The following is a 27328-nucleotide window of genomic DNA, read 5'->3' on the forward strand; positions in this document are numbered from 1 at the left end:
ATGCCCTGCCTGGAAAGTCTGCTCTTCCTCCGTATGCCCTATCTGAACCCTATCCAGAAAGTCCTCCATAATGGCTCCAGGCACCTTTGCTGAGCCCCAGAACCTTACACTCTGCAACAGGCAGGGCTTCAGTTTCTCGGAATCCCAGTCTAAGAGGAAGCCAGAGCTGGAAGGGACTGCCTAGTCCAGCCTCCGTTTTACTGAAGGGGACACCCAGGTGCAGCGTTTCACAGTCCCATGGCAACTTGAGAGCTCCATATATTTCTCCAGAAAGTGTGAATGTGTGCACATTTCACAAGGCCCCTGATGTGGGGCTGTGTGTGTGTGTGTGTGTGTGAAAGAGAGAGAGAGAATCCCCACCCCGCAGCACTGGGTTAGGCACACAGCTGCCGATAGTAGCCTAGGCCAGCACAAGGAGGGTTTAGGGGAACAGTTGCTCCTTCCTTTCTTTACTGTGAGCTCACAGGGGTTGACAGAGCTCTAGTGCAGAGGGAGGTTGGAGGTGAGAAACCAGGTACTAAATTCTTAGGCTCTCAGGGTTAGAACATTACTGAGTGAGAATCAAGAGCCTGGGTCTACGGAGGCTCAGAACTCAGTGACCATGAGGAGGTGAACAAATTCATGAGGGCAGAGATTGAGGTGATGCTTCTAGAAGCCAAGGCATGTCAAAGACTGCCAAGAATCCACCAGTAGCTAGGAGAGCGGCATGGACAGATTCTCCCTCGCAGCGTCAGAAGGAACCAACCCTACCTGCACCTTGATCTCGGACTCCTGGCCTCCAGAACTGTGAGACAATAAATTTCTGTTGTTTAAGCCCCCTGGTTTGTGGTAATTTGTTACAGAAAACTGAGTAAACGAATACCGATTTTTGGTCAGTTTATAGATGGTTTCTACCACTCTGGCCTGGCCCACATCGCTGGCCTGTGGTCACTTCTGAAGCTGCCTGGACACTTGGCTGGGGCTTATAAGAAATCTCCTCCCCAAACACATCTGGAATGGCCAGACTCAGGGAAGCATCAATACATTCTCAGAAAGGGGACATAGATAGGGTCTGTCTGGTGGTGGGGAACCTGGAGGGCCGGGCTGGGCAGCCGGCTTCCTGCATCGTCTGTTGGGGCGTCCCTTTCTGACTGTTTCTCAGAAGCTGCATGGAGGATGTTTCTGGGACACAGAGTGTGTTTTCATATCGGGGTCTGCATCTGGGCCCTGTTGTCACTTCCCCAGATTTTCCGCCATTGACGTCATGGCGGCCGGATGCACTGGGCTTCATCGGCACCAAGGAGGAAGAGAAGGGGGCAGATACCCCACCCCACGGGTTTCGTTCCGAGAATTGGCTGGCCCATCCTGCAGCTGGCTTGGCCCAGGTGGGGGTGATGTGGGTGCTTGCGGATGTGGTGAGTGACGTCCATCTGGCCACCATGACAAGCCCTGGGCCCTGTAGACCTGGCCCTTCTTGGGCCATGGAGAGGCCCAAGGTTTGATGCTTGCGGAGTACCGTGTAGAGCCTACAGGTATTGGGACCCTGGGGATCTTCAAATGGTACTATGCCAGAATCACAGAACCTCAGAATCACTATACTTCAGAATCACAGAACATCATTTCTTAGGTTCAAAGGATCTCAGAATCTCAAACCCACTCTATGGGGTTCAGGGGTCCAACCTCTCAATATGGGAAGGCCAATGTCAATGGTGTCCAAACTCACTAGAACTCCCTGAAGGACAGGAAGGTCACTACTTCATAGGGTCTCTGGCTTACCAGGCTTGGAATTGTAGCAAGTCTCCTCTTAGCCTCCCTCCTAAGTTCTGTGAAGGCAGGAGGGTCAGAATCATCTCCTCTCCTTCCCCCAGCCTGGGGCTGGGCTATGCCACTAACTAGCTATAACTCTCCTCAGGCTCATATGTAAAGTGGGACAGTAATAGTACCCCTCTTCTAAAGTTAATGCACATGAAATGCTTAACAAAATGTCAGCTCGGTAAATGAACACGTACAGGGCCTCAGTCTCCCCTCCATTCTGGGATGATGTTCCCACACTCATAGCCATTCCATGAGGGATAGGGAAGGAGGCAGGGAGGTAGAGGCCAGCGTGCCTTCAGCTAGGGCCTGCCTCATGGCATGGAGCAGGAAAAGCCTCGGCCTTTGCCAGTAGAGAGCCCACTGCCAGGCTCTATGGAGGGGCTCCAGGATGGAAGTTACCAGGGGCCAGGGTCAACTCTTGGGACATGGCTAAGCTCTATTCATAGCTAGACACAGATACATTGACTGACTTATGTCCCTCCAGTATCACCACCCTCTGGCCAAAAGGCCTCTGAACCCATGGGACTATGGGACCCCACCCAGACTAGCTCTTGTGAGGCTGGGCCCTACACTGGCCCATGTGGCCACAGAGCCTCCTGCCTAAGGGCCCAAGTCATGAGAAGGCAGAAGGAGGAATGGCAGCAGCTGGTGGGCAGCTCAGGTCCCCCTCCTCCCCTCATGGGTGCTGAGAAGTAAACTGAGGCCCATGGTGGGGGCAGACAGAACCAGGGTCTCACTGAGAATCCCATGGTCTGAGCTTGGGTCTCAACTTTGCCTCTGCTTCTCTGTGAGGCCTTGGGAGAAGCCCTCCTGCCCATCTCTGGGCCTCAATTTGCCCCTTTGTACACTGGGTGGGGAGAGGCATGGAGTAGATGAGGGCCAGGGCCCTTCTACTTTGTGTCTGGGTGAGTTGTTCACCTGTCTGCAGGGCATCAAGTTGACAACTGCCCCTCTATCCAGGGGACTGAGAGACAGGGATACATAGAGACAGAAACAGAAAGAGACAGACAGATAGACATAGGGGAACAGAAAGACCCAGAGAACAAGAGATACAGAGAGATGGGAGAAACATGAGGTGGGACAGAGATAAACAGAGAGTGTGAGATGCTGAGAGAAAGAGAGACAGAGTGACAGAGATGGGGGAGGGGAACTCATAGGAGCAGAAAGTCATAGAAGTACACACAAAAAGGGAGACAGAAAATGAGAGAAACAAAAAGGACAAGAGACAGAAACAACAGCACATAGAGATGGAGAGAGACAGAGAGAGAGAGAGAGACAGAGACAGAGACAGAGACAGAGAGGGATGCCCCAGATAAGAACAGTTACTGTTAGCTGGTTTTTGGCTGGAGGAACTGAGGCTGCATCAAATAACAAGGAATAAGGAAGGGCAAGATGCTGGGGACCTATGGCCAGGGAATATATTGTACTGCAAAGCAACAATCAGCAAATCGGGATGGCCCAGGTATAAGAACAGACACTGAGGAACAGAACAAAATGGGAAGCTCAATCACAGGCCAATGTCTAGAGGGAATCGAGTTTGTGATGAATGTGGCATTTCAAACTGGGAGACAGGGGAGAATATATTGTTTAACAAGTGTTTCTGGGACAATTAAGGGGAAAATAAAGTTATTCAACGAATAATCAGTCCATTTTCCCACCAATTCCTCTCTGCCCAGTTTGAAATGTCATGATCATGGACCCTGCAATAAAATCCAGATCTATTAAAGAGATAAACGATAATATCTAATGCTGCCTTTGGGTTTACTGAATGCCAGACTCTATGCTAAGCACTTAACATGGTTAAGATATTTAATCCTTATAACAACTCTTTGAGGTAGGTACTACTAGAATCATCACAGTACATATGAGGAAATGAAGGTACAGACAAGTTAAATGCCTAGCTAAAAATCACACAGATGACTTGGTGTGAGGCTGGGTTTGTCCCAGACAGTCTGGCTCCAGTACCCACACTCTTAACCTCCACAGCAAATGGAAAAAATGAAGCCATAAAAGAGACTAGAAGCCAACACAGGCGAAAATTTATCTCATTTTCAAGGACTTTCTAAGCACAAAACCAGAGACAGTAACCACAGAAGAAAAGAGTAACCCATTTGACTATATAAAAACATCATAGCATCACAAAACTCCATAAACAAATATAAAAAGTGATAAATTGGGGGAAAATATTTGCTACATATGTATGGCTATTGGAAGGTTAATATCCTTTCTAAATAAAAAGCTGTGACAAATCAATAAGAAAAAATGATGAACACTCTATTAGGACTAGGGATATGACCAGATGACTTAAGAAAAAGTACGAATGATCAACAGTATAAGTAATCAAAGAATGCAAATTTCAACAATGTGGTAATATTTTTTCTTACCTGTTATGCTGAGAAAGGACTTAAAAATGATAATACCCACCCAGGGGCTAGCTCGAGTACAAGGAGCATAAAACAGGACAACCTTTTGGAAGAACAATTTGCAGAGAGGGTCGGAAACCTTAAAAACGCACACACGTCTTGCCCTGGCAACTCCATTTTCAGGAATCCAAGGAACTAATCAGGGATGATTCTGGGGAAAATCTAGAAATAACCTGAACGTCTAATAATTGGCACTTGGTCAATTCATGGTTCATACCAATGTGAGGACAGTCTTGACAGCCATGAAAGATCGTCTGTTGGAACAATTTTTAGTGATCTACAAAAATGCTCCTATTCTTTGAATAAAGCAGGAACAATACCAACAGAGAGAGTGGTTCTAACTTGGTTTAAAAAAAAATACTAACAGTGAAGAGTCAGCACTTGCTAAGCCTGCAGAGATGAGCTCGCCCCAGCCCTGAACGACTGCTTGGTTCCTGGACATGGACTCTGGACACACACACACACACACACACACACACACACAGTCCTGGGGTAGGACCACAGAGCTAAATCACATTGCCAGTGACTCAAAGTGCCCCCCAGGAGGGTCTTTCATGCCATGCAAGCACAAATTCAATGAAATGCTCAGCCTGACTTGACAGCTCACAACCCTCCTTCGATCGGGGCAAACAAAACTGATGCTCACTCTTGTAAAATGTAAATGTCTTCATCAACGTTACTCAATACACTATTATTAAGCACCAACAGTCCAAAGCTCTGTGCTGGATGGTGGGTGGGAAGGCAGGTGGGGGAGGCTAGACAAGAGAGCAGGAGAGACAGTGGGAGATAGACAGACAGAGACAGGGAAGCTGGGCAGAGCCAGAGAAAGACAGAGTGGTGGAGAGTCTGAGTACCTGGGAAAAAGACAGAAAGAGAGGGGCAGAGCAACATGGAAAGAGGGAGACAGGACCAGCAGACAGAGAGGGATGGGAGCTATCAGGAGTCAAGAGACAAAGAGGAGGGAGAGGTGTAGTTGAAATTTTCAGTTACACCTGGGCAGTGTTTCAGGTTGTTCAAGGCTCGGGAATTCATAAAGACGGGCAGTTGGCATATTTTAAAAGTCCTGCCCATCTATATATCAGTTTATTTATCTTTGCCTCTGCCCACACATTGATTAAGTACTTTACCTATCAGTCTTCTGGCATTGATTATTACTATTATTATTGTCAAAAATATCTTACCTGACTGGAACCACAGTAGTTGTGTGTGTCTTGATGGTACCGGAGGGCTCCTGCCTGCACTGCGCCCCCCCACCCCGCCAGTGCCTACCTCTGTGCCATCTCTTTCACTGGACCCGCATCTGATGGGGGAGAGCAGGGACACTCACCTTCTTGAAGTGGACTCACAGAAAAGGATCAGCCAGGCTTGTGGGAAACTGTCGCATATCAAAAACAACTTTGCTTTTATACCGAGAAGAAAAACCACGGTGTGGAAGCCACAGACCTCTCTCTTCTAATAATCCAATTTTTTTTCGATGAGTATGTGTGCTGATAATCACAGGGTGGGGGGGGTTCTCATAGTTTTTTCTCTCTCTTGCTCTCTCTCTCTCTCACTCACTCTGTTTCTCCTCTTCTTGATTATGAGACTTAAACGGAAATTTTGAAATTTTGGGTTTTTTCTTTGCCCTTTACGAGTCATCTGAAAATATGATTTCTTCCCCTCACCACAGAGGTGAGAGGTATCAATGAGATAACAGGGCTCATGAGAAACCACAGTTTTTTAAACAAAAGTGTGTAGAGTTAGAAAAAAAAAAAAAACAAGGGAAAAAAACTCAAATAAATCACAGAGGCGTCCCAAGCGGGTAGAGACATCACTCTGTGTGTGTGATGAAACGGGAAACACCAGGGAAAGAAACTGAATAGGACTGGGTTTCCAGAATCTTTGCTTTGCTCTATGCCTCAGTTTCTCCTTAGGGAGAATTGATACGGTCAGCACTGCTCTTACTGCCCAGGGAGGGGGAGCTCTGCATCCCGTCTTCCCACAGAGGGTGAGGGGCATGGAAGTTATTTCACGGAGAAAAATGCAGGGAGTCCGTCTCTACCCCCCACCACAATTCACAGAATCTAAGAATCTGAGAATCACTGGCTCCTAGAATCCACTTAGCATCACTGAGTAAGGAAAGGGAGAAAAGTCTTGCCTCATCATGTCGTAGAGCCTAAGAACTCAGACCTGGAGGGTATCCTACAGGGAAGGTCCTGACAAGGCCCCTGGTGTTAATGCATCCATTCTCATGATGGCCAGAGGCCCCCTGGGACCCCAAGCCCCTCATAGTCAGGGATACCATGACCTGATGCTTCTGAGGTCCTCAGCCTTTGCAATTTTCTACTTCGACAAATCCCAGCTTCCAAGGTTTTAGGATTCTAGATTACCGCCATCATCCCCATAGCTGACACTGATCTCCAGTTTTCCAGGTGCCAGACATAGTGCTGAATGATTCTCACAAATGATCACATTCAGTCCTCACTGCAGCCTGTTGCGGTCCATCTTGTCATCACAGCCATCCTACAGATGGGGAAAACTGAGGTGCCGAGTAGTTGAGCAACTTGCCCAAGATGACAGAGCTGGCAAGTGGGGGCTCTGCCTTCTTAAGGTGCCGGGCTTAAAAATCCCCAGGTTTCCTTGAGCCCAGAAGTCTTGGGTTTTAAATTCTAGGATGCAGTGACAGCGAAGTTCTGAGATTTGGAGATTCTTCTGTGGGCTTGAAGCTTGTGAGGTTTTATGGTTGTCCAAGTATTGGTAGCTGCATTTCCTTACTTCAGCAGTGACCCCCTCTAACCAATGGTTAACAGGGGAGACCAGGCCCCAGGGGCTTCTACTGATAGGCTGTGGCTGAGGATCCCAGCCCCCAGTTCCTCAGCGCCCTGCATGGCCCAGGGTTCTGTCATCCAATGTCTACTCCAACTCCTCTGCAAGACTGGCTTCGGGCCTGGGGAAGACAAATTGGAAACGGCTTTTTATTCACATGATACAAACCCAGGGGCCAAGAACCACTCCTTCGCCCCTTCACCTTTTTTCTTCCCCTCACCACCTCCCAAGTACTGAAAAAAAGGAGAGCCTCTTTCCTTAACTCAGACTCACCTTTCTGGAAAAGCCTAGAGGGGGCCTGATGGCCTGGCTTTGTGAAGATAAGAAAAAAAAAAGGGTGAATAGAAAAAAAAAAGACCTAAAAAAAATCAGCCAACAACAACAATTAAAAAGAATAAGAAACCAACCCTCCCTACCATTAGTTCAAAACAAGACTTTCACTGGTTGAGGCTTCTGAGTTGGTGGGACACATCTGAAGCCCAAAGATGGCCTGTGTGCGCAAGGCAGCCAGGGGAGGCACCAAAGTGGAATGAGGTTCTCAGATTGGAGGCCTGCGGGGACCTCATGTACGGCAGGGGCTTAACAGGTGTGGCATGTGGTTGTGAGCAAGAGGGTGTGAGGAGCTTGTTCATCAGGAAGGAGTCCTGGGGAGCTGACTTTAAGGATGTTACCAAAGCTAATGACCCCTTGCTCCTCATGGACTTGGGTCTCAACATTCTTTATACTCCCTGTATAATTAACTGTAAACTAGACCAGTTCTAGAGGTCAAGGCCTCATTCCTTGCCCCAGGACCTGTCCCCTCTTGAGAGAGGAGGCTGGTTTTCTTTTACAGGGTCAGAGGTGTGGGCTGCATCCTTCTTATACCCTCCCTAGGCCATCTCTCCCTTATTGTCACTCACTCCATGAAATGAGTGGCCAGAGAAGTAGGGAGATTGCTGAATGAGGATGGTGGCCTAGAGTACCAGGAGGGCACTTGAGTGGGGCCTGGTGTGTCGGTGGGGTGATGCTACTGCTGCAGAGAGCCAGGACCCTTGCAGAGTGAGGGCTGGTGGGGGGGTCAGCTGGGCAGAGAGGGGCAGGCAGAAGTCACCACCTCCTCTTTGTACTGGACTACATCCTCTTGTGTGGAAGACTTTAAAAAAATTTTTTTTCAGAGAGAGTGAGTAAGTGAGGAGGGGAGAGGGGCAGAGGGAGAGAGAGAGAGAGAGGATCTTAAGCAGGCACACTCAGCACAGAGCCCAATGTGGAGCTCAATCCCACGACCCTGGGATTGTGACCTGAGCCTAAATCAAGAGTCAGACGCTCAACTGACTGAGCCACCCAGGTGCCCCTTGTGTGGAAGGCTTCTGGGGGAGAGTACACAGGATTACACAGGCACATCCATGAAAGTCCCCAGAGAAGGGGAGGCCTTTGACAAAGACTTGAAGGAGGTGAGGGATGGAGCCATGTAGACATCTAAGTGACTCCAGAGGAAACAGCCAGCTCAAAGGCCCTGAGGTGGGAGTGTGTGATTTTCTCGACGTCTAGGAAGGTGGTCAGTGTGGTTAGAGTGGTGTGAGCAAGAGGAAGATGGGTTGGAGGTGAGGTCAGAGAGGGGACTTCGGGGTTAGACCATGCAGGACCTTGTAGCTCGTGGTAAGGACTTTGGCTTTTACTCTGAGTAAGGAGGAAGCCACAGGAGGGTTGTGAGTACAGGAGAGACATGAACTGCTTTAGGATTTAACAGGATCTCTGACTGCTGAGTGTAGAACAGACTGTAGGAATGAAGGTGGAAGCAGAGGCACCAGAGACGAGGAGACTACTGTAATAGTCCAGTGACTGATGATGGTGCTGGCAGTGGAGAGGGTGGATCTGGGAAATATTTTGAATGGAGGGCTGACAGAATTTGTTGAAGGGCAAGAGTCCTGGGGCCAGTCTAGGACACAGATAATACCCTAACAAGAAGTCAGGAAAAAAAATTCTATCTTGTGTAAGCCCCTATTCTTTTGTGATTGTTTTCCTGTTACTTGCGACTGAACATATTCCTTCCTGATCCATGACCTCCTCACCCTGGACGCTGAGACTTGAGAAAGGGAGGTGACTAGGGTGGTAACCTTCTCCTTCCTAGGGATGCTGTAAGTCAGAACCTTGCATACAGTAGGTGTTCAGAAAACCCTCCCAGGATGGAGGGGGAAAGTATGAATGGCCATGCTCAGTGGGCAAAAGCTACATTTCAGTTTAAGGCAGGACCTTAAAGGGAGAGAGAAAGGATGAGGAAGCAGAAGGAGCAGTGCTTATGGAAGAGGGAACAGCAGAGCAGAGATGGGGGACAGAAAGAGGGAAGTGAGGCCACTTTGGGGTGTGGAGTGCGAGACAAGAAAGACGGGACTTTGGTTTGTGATTACATTAGTTGATGTCTGCCAACATGTCCAACAACCAACTCCTGGTGGCATGCAGTCAGGCTCAGTGTTTTGCTGAGCTCAAGTTAGAAAAAGCTCATTTTCCAGAAAAGGTCAACTTCTCATTTGGCCATTCATTCAACAATGGTGCCAAGTCCTGGAGAATGCTGAGGGTGACAATCAAGGACATTCTTGGCTAGTGGCACTGCTCAAAGGTTCCATGGTGGGCAGGGAAGACCCAGTAACTGTGACAGCCGAGTCCGTTTTGCTTTCTTAAACCTCACACTACGGAGCAGTCTAGGGGATTCATAGCCCTGGGGCAATGAGAAGTCACGAAGGGCTAAGGAGAAGGTAAATCCAACCACAAGACGAACACTCTCCCTAACGGCTGCGTGCATTCTACGGATCTGTGGCCCAAGCACCCTACAGCCCAGACCGTCTACGCACCGTCCCCTCGTCTGGCCTCCTTATTATTGGCTGTTCATCCCCTCCTTCACACAACCTACAATATCCCGGTTGGCTCTGCTCTTTCTCGTCCCGCCTCCGAGTCCTGCGGTCCAGCTACGCTTTCTAGCCTTGGCATTGGTTTATTTCATGCTAGCACCGCCCTTTGAGGCCTTAACTGCCTTCAGTCTGGCTCTCTCATTGGCTATCCGCCATCAATATCTTCCTGGCTCCCGCCTCCATGGTCCACTTCCATTGGGCCTGCCTCTCCAGTCCCGCCTCCGAGGCCGCTCTAACACCGCCCCTTGGTCTCTTTCTAGCCTTTGTATTAGCTAGTTCAGCCCTGTCATCGCCTCCTGAAGGTATAGTGCAAGCTCACAAGAGTCCCCATTGGCTCGCTGTAGCTATTATCTTATCGTCATCTCCTTTACGCAACAGGCGCATGGCTCCCCATTGGCTATTTGCAGTTTCTGTCTTCGCGTCCCATCGCCTACGCAACTAAGGGATTTCCTACTTTTCGGGCCTCTCCATTCGCTCCCCATTGCCCCCATCGCCTGTAATCATTCCACTTTCCCCGTCGCCCACATGCCGCTCCCGCTCCCACTCCCCCACTACCTCTCCTACTTTTGCTCTTTTCATCCCGGGCCTCGCACCACACCTATTTAGCGTCCCCCTGCATTGATTCCCCGACCATCCCGCCTCCTGCACCGCCCACTCTCGGGCATTCTCATTGGCTGCGTGCTTCTCCTGCACTTGAGTCATCGCTACGTCATCCGGGCGCGGCTCCCCATTGGCTCTCTGCTATACCTGTCTCCATCTCACCGCCTACGCCCCCGTGAGCCGTAACCCCCCCGCGTTGGCCTTCCCATTGGCTGCCCGCCCCTCCAGGCCCTGCCCCCGCCGGTCCCGCCACCCGTGCCGTCGGTGCCGCCGCCGCCGCCGATATGGCGCGCCCGGCCCCTGTGGAGCCCCCGCTGCGGCATCCCGCGCCCCCCTCGCCGGCTGCGGGTGAGCCCCGCACCTCAGTTGAGGCAGCGGTGGCCCCGCGGAGAGTGCTGTTCGCCGACGAGGCCCTGGGGCTGCCGCTGGCGCAGCTGCGCCGCTACCGGCCGTGGGGCGGGCCCGGGGCGGGCAAGATGGCGGCGGCGGCCGGGCAAGATGGCGACGGCGGCGGGGCTGACGAGGACGACGATGGCGAGGATGGGGATGAAGGGGAGGAGGAAGAGGAAGCTTGCCCTGAGCCCTCGCCGCTGTGCCCCGTCCCCGCTGGCGGGGGGTTTTACCTGGTGCCCACATTTTCGCTGCCGCCTGCGCCGGGCCGTCTGGAGCGCTTGGGGCGCGTCATGGTGGAGCTGGAGGCGCTGCTGCCGCCTCCTGGAGCGGTCCCCGGGGGTGCCGGGGTGTGGGTGCCTGGGGGACGCCCGCCGGTGCTGCGCGGGTTGGTACGCGTGCTGAACCGCTCCTTCGAGAAGGCGGTGCACGTGCGGGCCTCACACGACGGCTGGGCTTCCTTCTGCGACCATCCAGCGCGCTACGTTCCGCGCAGCCCACCGGGGGCAGGAGCGGGAGGACCAGGAGCAGGAGATCCCATCCTGGATCCCGGCCTGGGCCTGGGCTTGGGCCCTGGCCAGGCGTCCGCCTCCTCGCCCGACGATGGCGGCCGCACTGACCGCTTTGCCTTCCAGCTGCCCTTTGCTGAGGGCGCGGGCGATGGGGCGCGCCTGGACTTCGTGGTGCGCTATGAGACCCCCGAGGGCACTTTCTGGGCCAACAACCACGGCCGCAACTACACAGTCCTGCTCCGGATCGCACCCGCTCCCACACCCACTGATGCTGAAGGGCTGCCCCAGCAGCAGCAGCTGCAGCAGCTGGAGCCACAGCCCGAGTGCCAGGGTCCCGTGGAGGCTGAGGCCAGGCAGCTGAAGAGCTGCATGAAGCCGGTGAGGCGCAGGTAATGTCTGCCAGCGCCACCTCCGCCAACACAAGGCTGTGTCTGGGATGGAGGACGAGCATCCTGACCCAGGAACCCTGCAGGCCTGCTCTCCAGGACAGGGAGGAGGGCGCATTCAGTCAGTTAGTCAAAGAGTAATAGAGGCCAAACATATGCTAGGCTCTGTTTTAATTACTGGGGTTTCATTCATTCATTTATTGAATTCCACTGTAAAGCCCTGAACAAGACAGACCTCTTCCCTGCCCTCAAGGATCATACAGGCTCCTATTGGAGACGGTTTGAAGAAAAACAGGCCAGCAGATAAGATACATAGGGATAAGATTAGTTGCTGAGAGGAAAGTGAAAAAAGGGGATAGTTTGGAGGGAATAGCTGCTTTAGAGTGTTCAGGGAAGGCCTTTAAGGAGGTGAGTCTTTGATGATGATAAGAGTCCTGCACAGATATGGAGTGGAGGGGAGAAAGTTTGTAGAAAAGGGAACAGGGAGAGCTTTTCCAAGGAGTTGCCATTTCAACTGAGTCCCGAATGATAAAAGAGGAGTGGTTGTGCACACATATGGGAGCAAGGGTGTTCCCAGGCAGAGGGAACAGTGAGTACAAAGGTCCTGAGTGAGAGTGAGCTTGGCGTGAATGATGAGCAGTGTGTGGGAGTGGACAGAACTTCAGTGACATGGTAGTGTGGACCAAGGGCCTTGCCAGTGCGGACAGGGAATCTGATCCCCATTTGACAGAGCAGCAAACCAGGGACCCAGAGGGAGAAACTGGTTGAGGAAGTGATGGCGCCTGGCTTTTCCAATTCTACCACCACTGACCTTGAAGCCTGTGCATCTCTTTACTGTTAAGTTCTAATCTAGTGTAAGGCCTCCTGGAGGATTGAGGGGCTGAGTCCATGCTCTCCCAGGGAGGCAGTGGCTCTGGCAGAGGCAGAACTAGGTGGGCCTGGACTTGAAGCTCTCCTCCTCCGTTTTTGCCTGTGGCCATTCAGAGCCTGGGAGAAGGAACCAGTTAATCCCAGGAGGCCCTGATAGGAGACTAGGTTTTCTCAAACTAAGAGTTCTTTGAGGGTATCAGCTAGGCCTGATTCTTTTGGGGGGGGGGGGTCACCTAAGCCTAGCCTGGGGTAAGTAGTCTCTGTGCACCTGTGGGAAGTGCATACATTTCCCTGCTTCTGGGAGGACTGGAAATGGGGATGGGAAAATGCGTTTGGGACCTTGTATATGCTTGATCAGAAGCCTCTGGTTGCAGCAAGATGTTTGTGGTCCTGGCAAGGCCTTAGGCTGTGAGTGAGTGGTTCAGAAAGGTCCAGCTTGGGGCTGGTGGGCAGATGTGTCTGGGTATGCGAGCAAGCAGGCAAGCACCCACTTACTGACCTGTGAACTCCATAGTAACCTGAGACTTAGTTTAAAGGGGGCAGGCAGCATGCCTTTCCTTACAGTGTTAAGAGAGTGGATTCTGACATCAGAGTGCTTCGGTTCAAATTGCAGCCCTGCCATCTATTGGCATTGTGAGCTTGGCTAACTCATTTGACTGCACTGTACCTCAATACCCTCATCTAGAAAACATAATTATAACCCCTACTTCACAGGAGATGAGTAAAAGCCCCCGGAACCGAACGTGGCTCATAGTCGTGCCAGAAAGTGTTAGCTAGTGTTTATATTTGTATTTAGGGAATCACACGTACAGTTCTTTGGATACCCCTCCCAAATGCTGCTCTGCCTATCACCTGCTGTGTGGCCTTGCCTCAGTTTCTTCATCTGTAAGCCTCAGTTTTCTTACCTGCTAAAGGGGATGACAGTCACTTTGGTTGGATTGGATGCAGTGAACATGGGCAAGGTACTGAAGTGCGGTGGTAGCTGTGAAAGATAACAGTGGCCAGCATTTACTGATCTCTGAGCTGAGAGCTTCAAGTCTGTTCCCTCCTGAGCCCTGCTGTGCATGCTGCGTGGTATAGGTGCTATGATATGCACGTTTAAGAAAGGAGACAGGTAGCTCAGGGAGGTGAGCCAGCTTGCTCAAGTCCACTCAGCTAGTGAGTGACAGGACCAGGGAGACATGCTAGGGGCATTTTTTTCCTACTCTGGAAGGTCTGACCAGGTTCAGGGAAAATTCTGCATTTCACTCCCAGTGTTCCCAGCAGGTCATGCTTTCCTTTTAACTGTTCTCTCTGTCCCTGCCTCTGTCTCCGTCTCTCTTTCTCTCTTTGTCTCTCTCTTCGCTTTTTTGAGGCACACCTATACAAGACATACTGCTCTTAAGTGTAGGGTTCAGTGGATTTTTACGTATGTATGTTCTTGTGTAGAGATCACCCAGATCAAGGTTTCGAGTGGTTCCAGTGCCCCAGAATCATCTTCATTTCTATCATTTCCTAAGTTGTCTTCCCAGGTGGCTGTCATGGGAGCCCTGTCTGTAAGACGCAGCAGTTTGGGTAACAGTTTGGTCATCTTAGAGTGTAAGAGGAAGAGAACAGAGAAATCAAAAGCTCACAGGGCCAAGGTGGGTGGGGAGGGTGTTTTTCTTTTAAAATACATGGGTGGTTTTAAGGAGAAATTGAAGCAGCCCGTTCAGACAATTGTTTTGGTATCTGGCCCCAGGTCTGTGGTTCCTAACATGACTTGTGATATTATTTTAAGTGGGCAGATGGCTTTTGGATAGCTTCTTTATCTTTTGATCTCAGCTCTTGCAAAGGGGAGGTTGCTGCTCATTGCAAGATCAGCGGTAAGATTTTCTTTGTAGGTCGGTGGCTTCCTTGGCGAGTACATTTCAACTTACCATTTTAAAAGCCGTGTGCTTCTGGTGACTTGGAGCGCTGTTGAAGAACAGCTGCCCCCTGCGACCCAGCCCTCTTGGGAAGTGGTAGCTGGTAGCCGATCTCAGGGGATAGGCTTAACCTGCAGGCGCCCCACAGTAGAGAGCTCCTAGTTCAGAAGTGTTGGCTACAGGCCCACTGTGTGGTGTGCACCAGGCACAGGGCAAGTCTTGGGTAGCCACTGGGAGACAGCTCAGAAACCGAAATGGCCACATTCTCTGGATTGCTGGACCAGGCTTTTGATAACCCTTCGGCTCGGAGGTGATCCATCAACAAGCATTTGTTGAGGGCCTACTATGTGCTGGGCACAGTGCTAGGTTCAATCGGGGAAAAAGCTGCAGACTGACGCTAAGATGTCAAAGGATTTAATGGTAGAACTGGGTGGGAGAGGCAGGTACCGAGGGCTTGTATGAGTCTTGGAGCTGCTGCTCTGTATTGGGCATTTTGCCGAGGGTTTGCATGCACAGTCCTCATCTAATCCTTTCAAAACATTCCCTGGGAGAGAGACTGTTTTTACCCCTCTTTCCTGGATGAGCAAACTGAGGCTCCCAGAGTCCAGAGTCCTAGGGCTGGGTCCGGAGGAGTCCTCCTGGTCTGCCTTGGCTTAGTACCCTTAGGGGTGTCCTATTCCTCTTAAAAATAAATACCAAGAAAGCTTTAGCATGACCTTCAAGAACCCCCTGCCCTGTCCCACAGTCTGGCCCACACCGCTACTAGTCTCACACTGTCCTCTGCCTTCTGAGGTCCTGTCACTGCGGTCTTAACAAGGTACCTTACCCCTTCCTGCCTCAGGGCCTTTGCCCTTGCCGTTTCCATCACCAGGAATGTTGGTCCTGTGCTCCTTGTAGTCTCCTCATTTTGATACTTCAGTTCTAAGAGTACTTCCTCTGGGAAGCCTGTCCATCCCAACATCTTCAGGCCCCAAAGTTGTCATAGCACAGACAGCCAAATAGGCAAGTCCAGCTGGAGAATGTCAGTCACATGGCAGAACAGCTGTATGTTGCCACCAATTTAGGATTATTTCCTACCCTGCCTGGCAGTCGTATTATATTTTTCTGATCCACTCTTGTCTCCACCTTGATGTGACTAAAATGTTCTTTACCTTCAGAATTTACTTCCTGCTTCAAGAAACAGAATGAGGTCATAAGAATGGAACTCCCCACAACTTGCAGCCCCCAAAGCCTGCAAACTAAGTTCCCTCCCTTGTGTTACAGGGGAGGAGGGTACCATTTTCCTCCCCTCAGGCCAGTTCCCCGACTTGTGCCCTGGCTTCTGTTTTCTGCCACTTGCTCCAGAACCTGACCCTTTCCCGGCAGCTTTTCACCGCCCTCCTCACTGATCCTCTATTTCAGCCTTTGTACATGCCAGTGTGTCTACTGTCTTAAAAACTTGTCCTTTGACCCCACCCCTGACCCTGCTACTCCCGGCCAGCACCCAATCACCTCCCTCCCCTTCATTGCTGACCCTCCTCTAAAGAGTTGCCTATGCTCTCCTCCATTTGCTTCAGCCCCCCCACATCTACCAGATTCCATAGGTGGTTTTTGACTTTCTTCTTGAAGTGGTTGAGCACTCCTACTTAAAACACTGTCTTCCTTTGCCTTGGGACCACGCTCTGCTGCTTTTCCTCTTAACTTTCTGGCCCTTCTCCTTGCTCTTTCCTTCAGCCTCACATAGCCAAACTCCATGTCTCCACTTGGCTGACGTCCCAAAGGTGCCTCCCTTGTTTGAGACTGAATCCATCACCTCCCCAATGGTGTTCCTGAGTGGCCTCTCCCCTACCCATCCCTTGCTTATCTTCCTTCTACGCATCCTAAGCCCATCCAGACCCTGGAGTCTAGGCCAGGGCCCTTTGTTCTAGGGCATTCTTCCTTTGCTGAAGGCACTGACCTCAGTTTGTAGTTATACCTTCATTAGGGGATTACTGGATGACCCTCTCTGCCCTCTTAGACTGTAAGCTCCGTGAGGGGTAGGGACATGGTCTGCTTTTGTTCACCACTGTATTCCTGCAGGGCCTGCCACAGTGCCTGGCACTTAAAGGTGCTCAATAAATGTTTGTTGAAAGAATGAGTGTGAGTTATTTTTTTAAATGTCTTCCTCTACATGAAATTGTAAGCTTCCTAGTTGAGTGTGCTCACCATTGTGTCTCCAGGGTCTGTCACTGGGCTGATGTGCAGTGAGACCTCAAATGATTTTTAGGTCCCCCGTTGCTAAATGGATGGGGACCCAACTTGCTATCTGAGTTCGTAGTCTTAGGGGAAACCAGAACAATTACAGTTGAAACAGGACAGGCCAAGGGCCATCTTAGTTGTTTGGAAAGTGAGGGTTTAGTGAGAAAGTGATCATCTTTGACTCCACAGGAAATTGGTAGGCCATCATGGTTAAGGAAGTGGACTGAGGCCACACACTATAGAAGTGGAGGAGCCAGGATCTGAGCTAGGGTGGTCCCGCTCTAGTTCTCCAGTTCTTAACTGCTGTACCAGGCCGGGTGGTGCGTCTTACCAGCCGGGCATTGCTGGGCAAGTTGCTTTCCTTTTCAGAGCCTCAGTTTCCCTTGGTGGAAATTTGGAGGTGATTACTGTTTGTTAGCACTTCATAGGCAATTTCCGACTATTTTCTCAATCCACCCAGCAGCCCTCTGAGGTAGGTATTACCATTATACCTTCTTCGCAGATGAGGAAACTGAGGTATAGAGAGGTTATATAACTTGCTCCAGGTCACACAGCTGGTAGGTGGCAGAGCTGAGGCTATTAAAAATTACATGTCTTGACTCCTTACTGAGATGGGAAATCCATTTCCTGGGTTCCAACAAATATTAAAGAAAAAGGACTAGTATAGGAAATAATCAGTGTGCATCACAACATGTAGTGAAGGTAAGTGTTGTTTCATTCAAAGAACAACTGTTTTTCAGTTCTGTGTAAGTATGTATATTCACACATGTATGGGTGTTGCTGGGTTACGATGTAAAATGTATTTCTTATTGTGGGTCACGGCCAAATGAATAAAGTCATTGCTGTAAAAGAAGCTCATAGCACAGATAAACTGCTCTCCCTCCACCCTGCTGGATGGGCTGTTAAGCCCCAGGGTTGACACCAGCACACAGTGTGGCTGGGGAAGGCAGAGCGGTGCCCCACATAATATGGTGGCTTTCACAGCCGCTCCAAACCCTGTTCTTTTCAGAAAGCAGATGGCTTGGAACCGGAATTCCAAGTATCGGGGGGCAGGTTTCTGAAGCCACCCGACCCCTGGAGAGTCAGCGTTCTCTTCTAGTTGACTGCATGGGAGCTGGGGTCTGCTGACTTTCCCTCTGGGTGTCAGCACATGACCCACTTTGGGCTGGCCAAGTTCTTTGAAAACCGCGTTGGGGTGCTCACAGAGGACTCGGGGCGGTGCTGGCAGAGATGTGACTGATCATTGAAAGTCTGCTTTGCTCCTCTCCTTTGGGGGTTGCCAGCCCTCTCTTGCTCTCTGCCTCTGGCAATGCACTTTTTTTTGGTTGTGTCTCTGCTGGCCCAGGCTGGGGCCAATGGCACCTCTTTCTGAAATCTCACCTTCTGGTCTCCCTGGATGCCATCTGAGGTGAGTGGTCACTGAGTTTCCTGACTGCAGGAGGAATTTTCACCCCCAGGAGACTGGCATGCAGGCCCGGCGTGGCCCCTTCTAGGCTGTGCTGTCTTGACTAGTTCTCGAGAACACCCAAAGGATGCATCCCAAGGGGTTCCCAGGCCTTTCCCTGGCCCGCTACTGCCCACTGCCCTTGAGCAGATACCACGTGGCATTTGTGGGGCTAGTGCCAAAAGAGCAGGTTTCCTTCTCGAAAATTAGCAAGCACCCTGGAGGTACAGTTTTGTTCTTAATCTCCCTCCCCATTTTTCTGAGAAGCCCTCTTCTCTGTTACTGATCAATGAGTCAGTACACACTTGTACTCCATTTCTCTTACTATCCTCCTTTTGATTAAAGTCATAGCTGCCCCTGAATGTTTACTGTGAAAGACAGTTCAAAGATATTTAGTTTCTTTTTTTTTTTGTTTCAGCCCACAGTTTCAAACACTGTCTTCAAAATGGAGCCCTTTTTGGATTGTTATCAGCGTGGTGTGTAGTTAGTGGGTGTAGAGACACGGTTCCTTGAGCCTCAGTTTCCGCATTTGTAAAAAGGGAAGGGTGTTGCTTTGAAGGATAGATGTGACGGTTTTCAAATGACTTGGTGTATCAATGAAAAGGGCCCACGTTGGAGGAGATGAACAATAAAAGCTTGTGCCTTCTGCTTTCATGTCTCTGACTTCAGAGGTAGGGAGAGTGACCTATGTACTTCTGCTGACTTGGTGCATCTTGGGATCGGCTGAATTGCTTGACCTGATTTTTGGATGTTCCCCCTCTTCTCACGCTCCTCAGCTGCGGAAGAGATGCTCTGGGGGCTGAGGGATTTGTTTTGTATTTGTTTTTCTTCTCTCTCTTCTCCCTTCAACTGAACTGTGGAGTTCTTTCTTTTCCTCCCGCTTTTCTCTCTCACATACATCTAGGACGCCGGAGTGGTATTTAGAAGCCTGGTTGCTGTGCATGTCAGCACTGGGCCAGATGACAGGGGACAGCTTGCCTGGTCCTGCCCCTGGGAGGGAGAGCTGCCCTTCTGTGTGTCTGTGGGTCTTCTTGAAGAGGCTTGCTTTAGAAGATCCTAGGAAGATGACATTTTATCTAATGGAGGACGACGCCAGCAAGTCAGTAGAAATTGTGTTGGGCCACAAGTCCAAAGACGTGGATTTTAAACTTACTGGGGGGACTGGTGTAGGACCAAGCTGGTTTGTTCCAAATCCCCCTTTTTTTTATCCGTGATGCTCAGGTGTTAGTGGCTGGGCTTCCAGAGTCACTCGCTCCAGGGCCTTGTAATATTCAGATTCAAATGCTTTTGGTGGGATGCATGAGCCCTAGTCCATGGAGAAAGACAGATGGTTCCTTCTGGAGCTTCCAGACTCTAGATCCATGTACCTGGTTCAGATTTCCTCCCTGAGGCATCTTTCAGCCACTTCTGTGTCTGGTGGTCTCCTAGCCACATGTCCCAAGATGGCAGGGAAACTGGTTCAAAGAAAAGCCTGAATGAAAGAAGAGGGAGAGATCTTGTCTATTATTGCTACCCCCCATCTACTTCTGGAAAGGATCAGAGATGGGGTTGAGGTAAGACCCCAGTTTCCCTCATCCAGGAAGTAGCAGTTGGTTGATCAAGAGCACAGATTTAGACATAGGAGCTGGAAGGCTTAGGTTTCAATCCTCGCGGCATGACCTTGAGCCGTTTACTCGGCTTTCTGCTTCATCATCTGTGAGGTGAAGATAATACTGCCTACTTCAGAGGATTAAAAGTACCTACCTCAGGATTGCTGTGAGGATTAAATTAACATATGTGAAGCACACAGAACAGTGCCTCACATCATAGTAAGTATTATATTCAGGTCAGTTAGTGGTACTTGGTTTTTGTGAGGTCACTGATTGTTTTCAAAAAGTTGCAACCATCTGCAGAAATGTCAACATCATCATATTACCTTTTAGAAGAAAAAGGTCGGAGCCATTGCCTCAGCTCCTCTGCATCTCTGCACATGTTTTTGTTAATGCTTCCCTCTCATTTGCCTTAATGTATAAACATTTGATACTCATTTCTGAGAATGAGAACAGTGATTTCTCTGTGATCCCTGTAACCCACCCCCACCCCCCGGCAGAGGCTGGCTGAAATACACTTAGCTTATGCCACTTAGACCTCAGGCCTGACTTGCCTGGTGGAGGAGGACCAACACTAGTAGATAGCTATAGTTGATCCACCCCTGCTCTGTGCCAGGCCCTGGTGTCTGGCTTGATGTCTTCATTTCTCTTGACTGCCCTGTGCCTGGTGTGCACATCCTGGCTCTCCTGTGCTCTGTTTTAAGGTGAGGAGGTTGAGGCTCTGAGAGGTTAAGTGGCCTGTGAGGCTGACATGGTGATGGGCGGAGGGTTGGTGGAGGGACCCGGGCCTTTGTGAGCCTGGGTTACTTCCTTTTTCTGCTGGCCTCCTTCCTGTTCTCCAGTTGCTTCCTTTCTCCCCTCTGCTGCTTTCCGAGTCCTACAGTCTTCACCTGCCCTTTCTTGGAAAAAGTGGGTTCATTTACAACTGGGGATATACCCTACAGAAACGATCCAACATGTTCATAAAGCTATGCCCAACAATGTCTGCTGTAGCCTGCTTTGTGAGAGCAAAATGAAGGAAACAAGTTAGTTGCTCAGTAGGATGGGAATGGGTACATACATTATGGTGAGCCTATATGATGGTAAACAGCCATTGCAAACGTTTGCAAAAGTGTATTAGTGATGCTTCTTACTGCTAAATGGACAAAGCCAGCTGTGAAATTATGTCTGCAGAATCTAAGGGATTTTGTCCACTCTGCAATGAAATTTTCCAAAATGGTAATCGCAGTTGCCTTTGGCTGATATGTGACTCTTTCCCTGCTTCTTTCTGCTTTCCTGTGTTTCATAAAACTTCTACAGTGAACACATAGGGCTTTTCTAATCAGGGGATACAAAGAGGTGGCAGAAGGGAAAACAGCCACTGTCATGTGAGGGTGGGCCACCGCAGAGGCTCAGAAGGTGCCAGTGGGTGGCAGGACTGGCCTCTGGGGACATCAGATCCATGCATTCTCCCTTTTGTCCCACAGGCCTAATGAGGAAGAGCTGAGGATGAAGAACACCGATGATAACCCCCCTGCTGTGGGTAAGCAATTGGCAGGCTGTGGGGGTTTTAGCCATTTCTTTCTTTTTGAAACATTTTTAAATGTTTACTTTTTGAGAGAGAGAGAGAGTATGAGTGGGGGAGGGCCACAGAGAGAGGGAGACACAGAATCCGAAGCAGGCTCCAGGCTCCGAGCTGTCAGCACAGAGTCTGACGTGGGGCTCGAACCCACGGACCATGAAATTGTGACCTGAGCCAAAATCGGACGCTCAACCGACTGAGCCACCCAGGCGCCCCTACCATTTCTTTCTTTCTCCCTGTTTTCTTTCTTACAAATTAAGAGGTGCTCTCTGCCTTAGACTAGCACAGAAAGCTTCAGAGGCAAAACTGCCAAGTGGCCAAAAGACCAGATTTACTTAACTAAACCAGGCCTGCTTGGACACCTGCCTCACCCCAATGCTGCCCTTCTCTTATCTCCAACAGAACGCCCTAATGTCCAGGAGTCAGTGGGTCCCCTGGTGGCCCCCACCCCTCTCCGTCCATGGCCTCAAATGACACTTCAGGTAAGTAGGCCCTGGCAGCCTGTGGATGGACAGCCCAATGGGAGACTGCGTGGTGGGGACTGACTTGCTCTAGGCCTATCCTAGGTCGGAGGGAGTCCCCCTTTGCAAATCAGAACCTGATGGCAGAGGAGTAGGGTGCAATTATTCACTTGAACTTATAGAAATGTCATTTGTTAATTTAGCAAATATTTATTGACTGCTTGCTCTGTGCCAAGCAGTTATGGATGCTGGGAATATGGTAGTGACCAAAAACGCTGTCTTCATGGGGCTTACTAGCATTTTAGTGGAGTGAGACATGACAAAACAAAATAATAGTTAAAATATATGGCATTTTATTTTATTTTATTTTTTAGAAGGTTAAAAATTCTTTTAGAGAGCAATAATGGAGGAGAGGGGCAGAGGGGGAGAGAGAGAGAGAGAGAGAGAGAGAGAGAGAGAGAGAAAGAGAGAAAGAGAGAAAGAATCTTAAGCAGGCTCCATGCTCAGTACAGAGCCCGATGTGGGGGCCAATCCCATGACCCTGGGATCATGACCTGAACCAAAATCAAGAGTTAGATGCTCAACCCACTGAGCCACCCAGGTGCCCCAAAATATAGGGTATTTTAGATGATGATGAGTGCTAAGGAAAAAAAAATTAAGGGATGGGGAGCGTGTGTGTGTGTGTGTGTGTGTGTGTGTGTGTGTGTGTGGTATGTGCATGGGTGAGACACAGCCACACACACATGGGTGAAGGGAAGTTTTGTGAGTTTAGATCCAGTGGCCAGGGGAGTCCTTAGTGGTGAGATTTGAGCAAAGATCTGGAGAAAGTGAGAGTGAGCCATGTGGATAACTAGGGGAAGAACATCCTGGGCAGGTGCAAAGTCCCCTGGCAGGGCCGTGACGAATATGTGTGAGGAACAGCAAGGAGCAGTGGCCAGGAGGGGGGAGCAGCAGGGGGTGAGGTCAGACAGGTGGTGGGGGACAGATTGTGTAGGGTGTCATGGGCCATGGAGAGAGCTCTGACTTTTACTCTGAGTGATGGAAGAGCCACAGAAAGGTCGTGAGCAGAGGAGGGCCATGATCTAACAGGATTTAACAGGCTCCCTCTGGCTGCTGTGAGGGAAATAGGCTGTAGGGGTGAGGGCAGGAGCAGGGGGACGGTGAGGGGGAGGCTACTGCAGTGATCCAGGCAAGCAGTGTGGTGCTGGCAGGGATATATAGAGAGAGATTCTGGAGATGTATGTTACTGTGTATGTGTGTATGTGTTTTAACTTTTTAGTACAAAGATTTTCAAACATACAGAGAAGTAAAGAGACTAGTATAATGAACTCACATACATTCATCACCCAGGTTCAACAAATTTCAGCACTTGTCCATTCCTACTTTTTCCTTACTCCCTCTCCCCCATTTCCTATGGAATTATTTTGGAAAAAAATACAGGCATTATCTTATCCATAAAGACTTCAGTTTGTATCTCAGAAAATTAAGCACTCATTAAAAAACCACATACACCTGATGCAACATCATGCCTCAGGAAATTAACAGTCAATCCTTAGTATCATGAAATATTTGATCAGTGTTCAAATTTCCTTATCTCGTAGGCATTGTAAGACCCAAACCAGGTCAACACATTGCATTTAGTTGATGAGTCTTTTTAGATTTTTTAATCTCCCCCACTTTTTCTGGCAATTTGTTTGTTGAAGAAACCTTGTTTGTCCTTTAGAGTTTCCCACAGTCTGGTTTTGGCTGATTGTATTCATGTGGAAACACCTTTCTTACTCTATTAATATATTAGTTCCATTTAATTGGTATGCTCTATTAAATTGAATTAATTTATTTAACTATCAATTTTGTTCAATTGATTTATTAAATATAATCTATTATTATTAAACTAATTTAACTAGAATGGGGCTCTATTGAATTCTCTTATTCCCATTTCATTTATTAACTGGAATTCCTCTCTAAAAAAAACTTTCTCGTACCAGCCATTTGGCTACCTTGAGGGTATATAGTTTATATTGAAAAAGCTGTATATATACTTAATTTTTTCCCTTTTGTTTACCAGTTTTCAGAAGTAATGAACTTCTCCAAGGGTGACCAATTAAAGGATTTTTGGTTTGGGGGTATTATTAACTCATGAATTTTAAACATATTTAATAAGTTTTAATCCATTGCATTTATTTGTTTTGATGCTTGAATTGAACTATCTCTGGTCAGTGTGAACTTACTTACATTGGTTCCAGATTCCTTGTGAACCCACTCCCCATCCTTCTTTGAATACTTCCTCACACGGTGGAATGACAGTATGGCCTAGACTCATCTTGGGCTTTCCCTGCCTCACACCTGGAAGCAGCCATTTATTTAAAAAAGCTCTGGTTCCTTTTAGTGGAGAATGGTATTTAGAAATCAAGATCTGGGTGCTAGATGCTTTTGTTGCTGCTAGATTGGTCGTTGTTTCTAGGCCTTGTCAAAATAAATTTGTTTTAATTATTTTTTAAACATTTATTCAGTTTTGAGAGACAGAAAGAGAGCACAAGCAGGGGAGGGGCAGAGAGGGGGGGCAGAGCATGAGTGGGGGAGGGGCTAAGAGAGAGGGAGACATAGAATCTGAAGCGGGCTCCAGGCTCTGAGCTGTCAGCACAGAGCCTGACGTGGGGCTTGAACCCACGAACCGCAAGATCATGACCTGAGCCGAAGTCGGACACTTAACCAACTGAGCCACCCAGGCGCCCCAAAATAAATTTGCTTTAAAAGAGAAAACACATGAACACATGTGGATATTCTAGATATGTTTTGGACACCAACCAACAGTATTTACTGACAGCCATTCACCAAACATTGGTGCCCACGGAATTCCTTAGCTTTATGATCTGCAAGAAGCCCCCCTTTCCTACATCTGATTGTGTTACTTTAATACAGATGACATAGTCTTTCGAGTTTGGAGAATTATAGAGGGCTCCTTAAGGAGTGTTTATTTGGAAACACCTGTGGGGCTGGGTGTGGGCTGTCACCAGCTCTCACTGTCTCTGCTTGTCCCAACCCCTCCTCTACTTCTTTCCTTTCCCTTTCTCTCCCCTCCTGCCCTGCCCCCTCCCAATGGCTCTAGGTTCCTGAAGTTACAGTGACTGGCAAACCCCCAGAGGAAGGTGATGTTCCTAGAAGCAATCCGCCCGTGGCTTTCACAGAGGTCCCCCAGGCACCAGTCATCAGGATTCTCCCCTCTTCCTCTCACTCTGGCCTGGGTGGCTTCCCCAGGGACCAGGCCTCAGGGCCCGATGCAAGTGAGGGGGCAGCTGGGCCTCTCCTGGAACCCAGCCAGCAACAGGTGGAGGCCACGTGGGAAGTATCAAGCGAGAATGGAGGGGGCCGAAAGGACTCCATCGTGGGGGCCATTATGGATGAACCCCCTGGGGGTCTGGAGGTCGTGAGTGGGTTGGAGGAGCTGCTTGGCGAGGACACCATTGACCAAGAGCTGGAGCAGCTCTACCTGTCTCACCTGAGCCGCCTGCGGGCTGCTGTGGCTGCAGGTGGGATAGGAGGTGGTGGGGAGGGCCCCACAGATGGGGGGGTGTCCCCCAGCCATCCCCTGGGCATACTCACGGACCGCGACCTGATCTTGAAGTGGCCTGGCCCTGAGCGGGCTCTGAACAGTGCCCTGGCTGAGGAGATCACACTGCACTATGCCCGGCTGGGGCGTGGTGTGGAGCTTATCAAGGACACTGAGGATCCTGATGAGGAGGGGGAGGGCGAAGAGGGGCTTTCCATTATACCCTCCAGTCCAGAAGGGGATACCCCCAAGGAATCACCTCCGGAAATCCTCTCTGGGGCCCATTCTATGGTAGCCACTATGGGAGATGTGTGGCTCCCGTGGGCAGAGGGCTCGGGATGTGACATCCCCGTGGTTCTGGGTACAGAGGGTCAGTTCGCTGGGGCTCCAGAAAAGGGGTTGGGCAAGGACACTGATTCTTTGCACATGAATAAAGTGACAGCTGGGGTGACTAGGTCCCTGGGTGGGAAAGAAGGCTGCAAGGAGTTTACCACTGAGTGGGCAGGCAGCCTCGTTCCTATATCTGGCAAGGAACCAGCTGCCCCAGCCCTATGGAGGCAAGGTCTCACCAACCTTAGTCCCTCGGGGGCTGAAGTCTGCCCTTCCAGTTTGGCCAGGCCCCACGTGAGCTCCCAGGATGAAAAGGGTTCAGGCCCAAGCCTTGAGCCCCTAAAGAGGTCACCCACCTTAGCAACTCCTACAGAATGTGTGTGTATATTGCCTCCCCAGCTCTGGGGGCCCTTGACCCAGACTCTGGGGGTCCTGGCTGGGTTGGTAGTTGTCCCTGTGGCTCTGAACAGTGGTATGTCCCTCCTGGTGCTTGCACTGTGCCTCTCTCTGGCCTGGTTCTCGTAGGAGCTGCTTGTGGGGAGCAGCAGTAGGAGGCATTCCCCTCTCTTGGATCTGGGGAGAGGCAGTCCCTGCACCACCCCCAGGGGCTTCAGATGGTACATGTGGCCTATATAGTGAGGGGTCTTTTGCTTCTGAGGATGCTCTACTGAAGAGAGACCTTCCCATCCCTGAGGTCTTGTTGGCACAGGGCTCCCTGTGGTGACACTAGTGGAGGGGAACAGGGCACGGTGGATGGTGTGAGATAACTTTCAGAAAGGAACTGGGCATGTCCTCCCTTCCCCCCCACCCCCAAGCCTGTATTTATTTTTGTATAATTCTCTGGATGAGGGAGAGTGGTCGTGAGCTGGTCTTGGGGCACAATTACCCAGAGATATATTTATTAACAGCCAACCTGTGCAACCTGCTGGAGCTTTATTTTTAATTTAATTTATATAGAGTACCTATTATTATATGCCACAATAGAGCTCTATGAGAAATGATGTGTCTTTCTGTGCCATGTTCTCCTGTTTGGGCCTGAGCGTGTGGGGTGGTCGTGTTCTGTGGGAGGATGAGGGTGGGGAGGGGGGCATGGGACATGGTCATGCCTGCTGCTGCTGCTTCAGTGTATCCTTGAGGATCTGTGTCACCTCACCTCATGGGTCTACTCCGTGTGGTCCAGTGGTCTTGTGGGGGAGGCAGGTCCTTTGGTCTTTTCCATATTCTGCCAGGGAGGGAAGAAGAGTGGTTGCCACATGAGGGTTTGGTGTCAAACACGTGGCTGTGGTCCACCATAGATGTGGGGATACCAGTTGTGAATCAGCCACAGTTTTGACACCAGGAGGGAGACCCCTCTCCCCACCCCAACCCCCAAGATTGGGAAGGTCTCAGAAAGGACAGAGGAGTTAATGTGCTGTGAAGAATTCATACTGGAGTTGCTGTCCACAGACATTGCATTTCTAACTCGAAACAGGAAACTCAGAAGCTTTGACAGAAAGGATAGATATATTTACTGCATGTAAATAAAAATCTCTACATAGCAAAATAAAACCATATATTTACCTCCCCTCATAGCAAAATTTTATACCAGCTTTCTTCAGTTCTCTTCCAGGGCCCTGGTGCTTTTCTGAAAC

The 27328-nt window shown here is 49.8% G+C and overlaps 1 protein-coding gene across 1 annotated transcript; it reads left to right on the forward strand.

The window, feature by feature from the left end:
- The first annotated feature begins 10749 nt into the window (after positions 1–10749).
- On the forward strand, positions 10750–26698 carry PPP1R3F (protein phosphatase 1 regulatory subunit 3F). The gene is made up of 4 exons (XM_043570813.1): positions 10750–11795; positions 21265–21320; positions 21762–21841; positions 24927–26698. Exons 1-4 carry the CDS (start codon positions 10789–10791, stop codon positions 26220–26222), a joined length of 2439 nt encoding a protein of 812 aa, XP_043426748.1. The 5' UTR covers positions 10750–10788; the 3' UTR covers positions 26223–26698.
- The last annotated feature ends 630 nt before the right edge of the window (positions 26699–27328 follow it).

This window comes from Prionailurus bengalensis, chromosome X (genome assembly GCF_016509475.1).
Source record: "Prionailurus bengalensis isolate Pbe53 chromosome X, Fcat_Pben_1.1_paternal_pri, whole genome shotgun sequence".
Taxonomy (NCBI): Eukaryota; Metazoa; Chordata; class Mammalia; order Carnivora; family Felidae; genus Prionailurus; species Prionailurus bengalensis.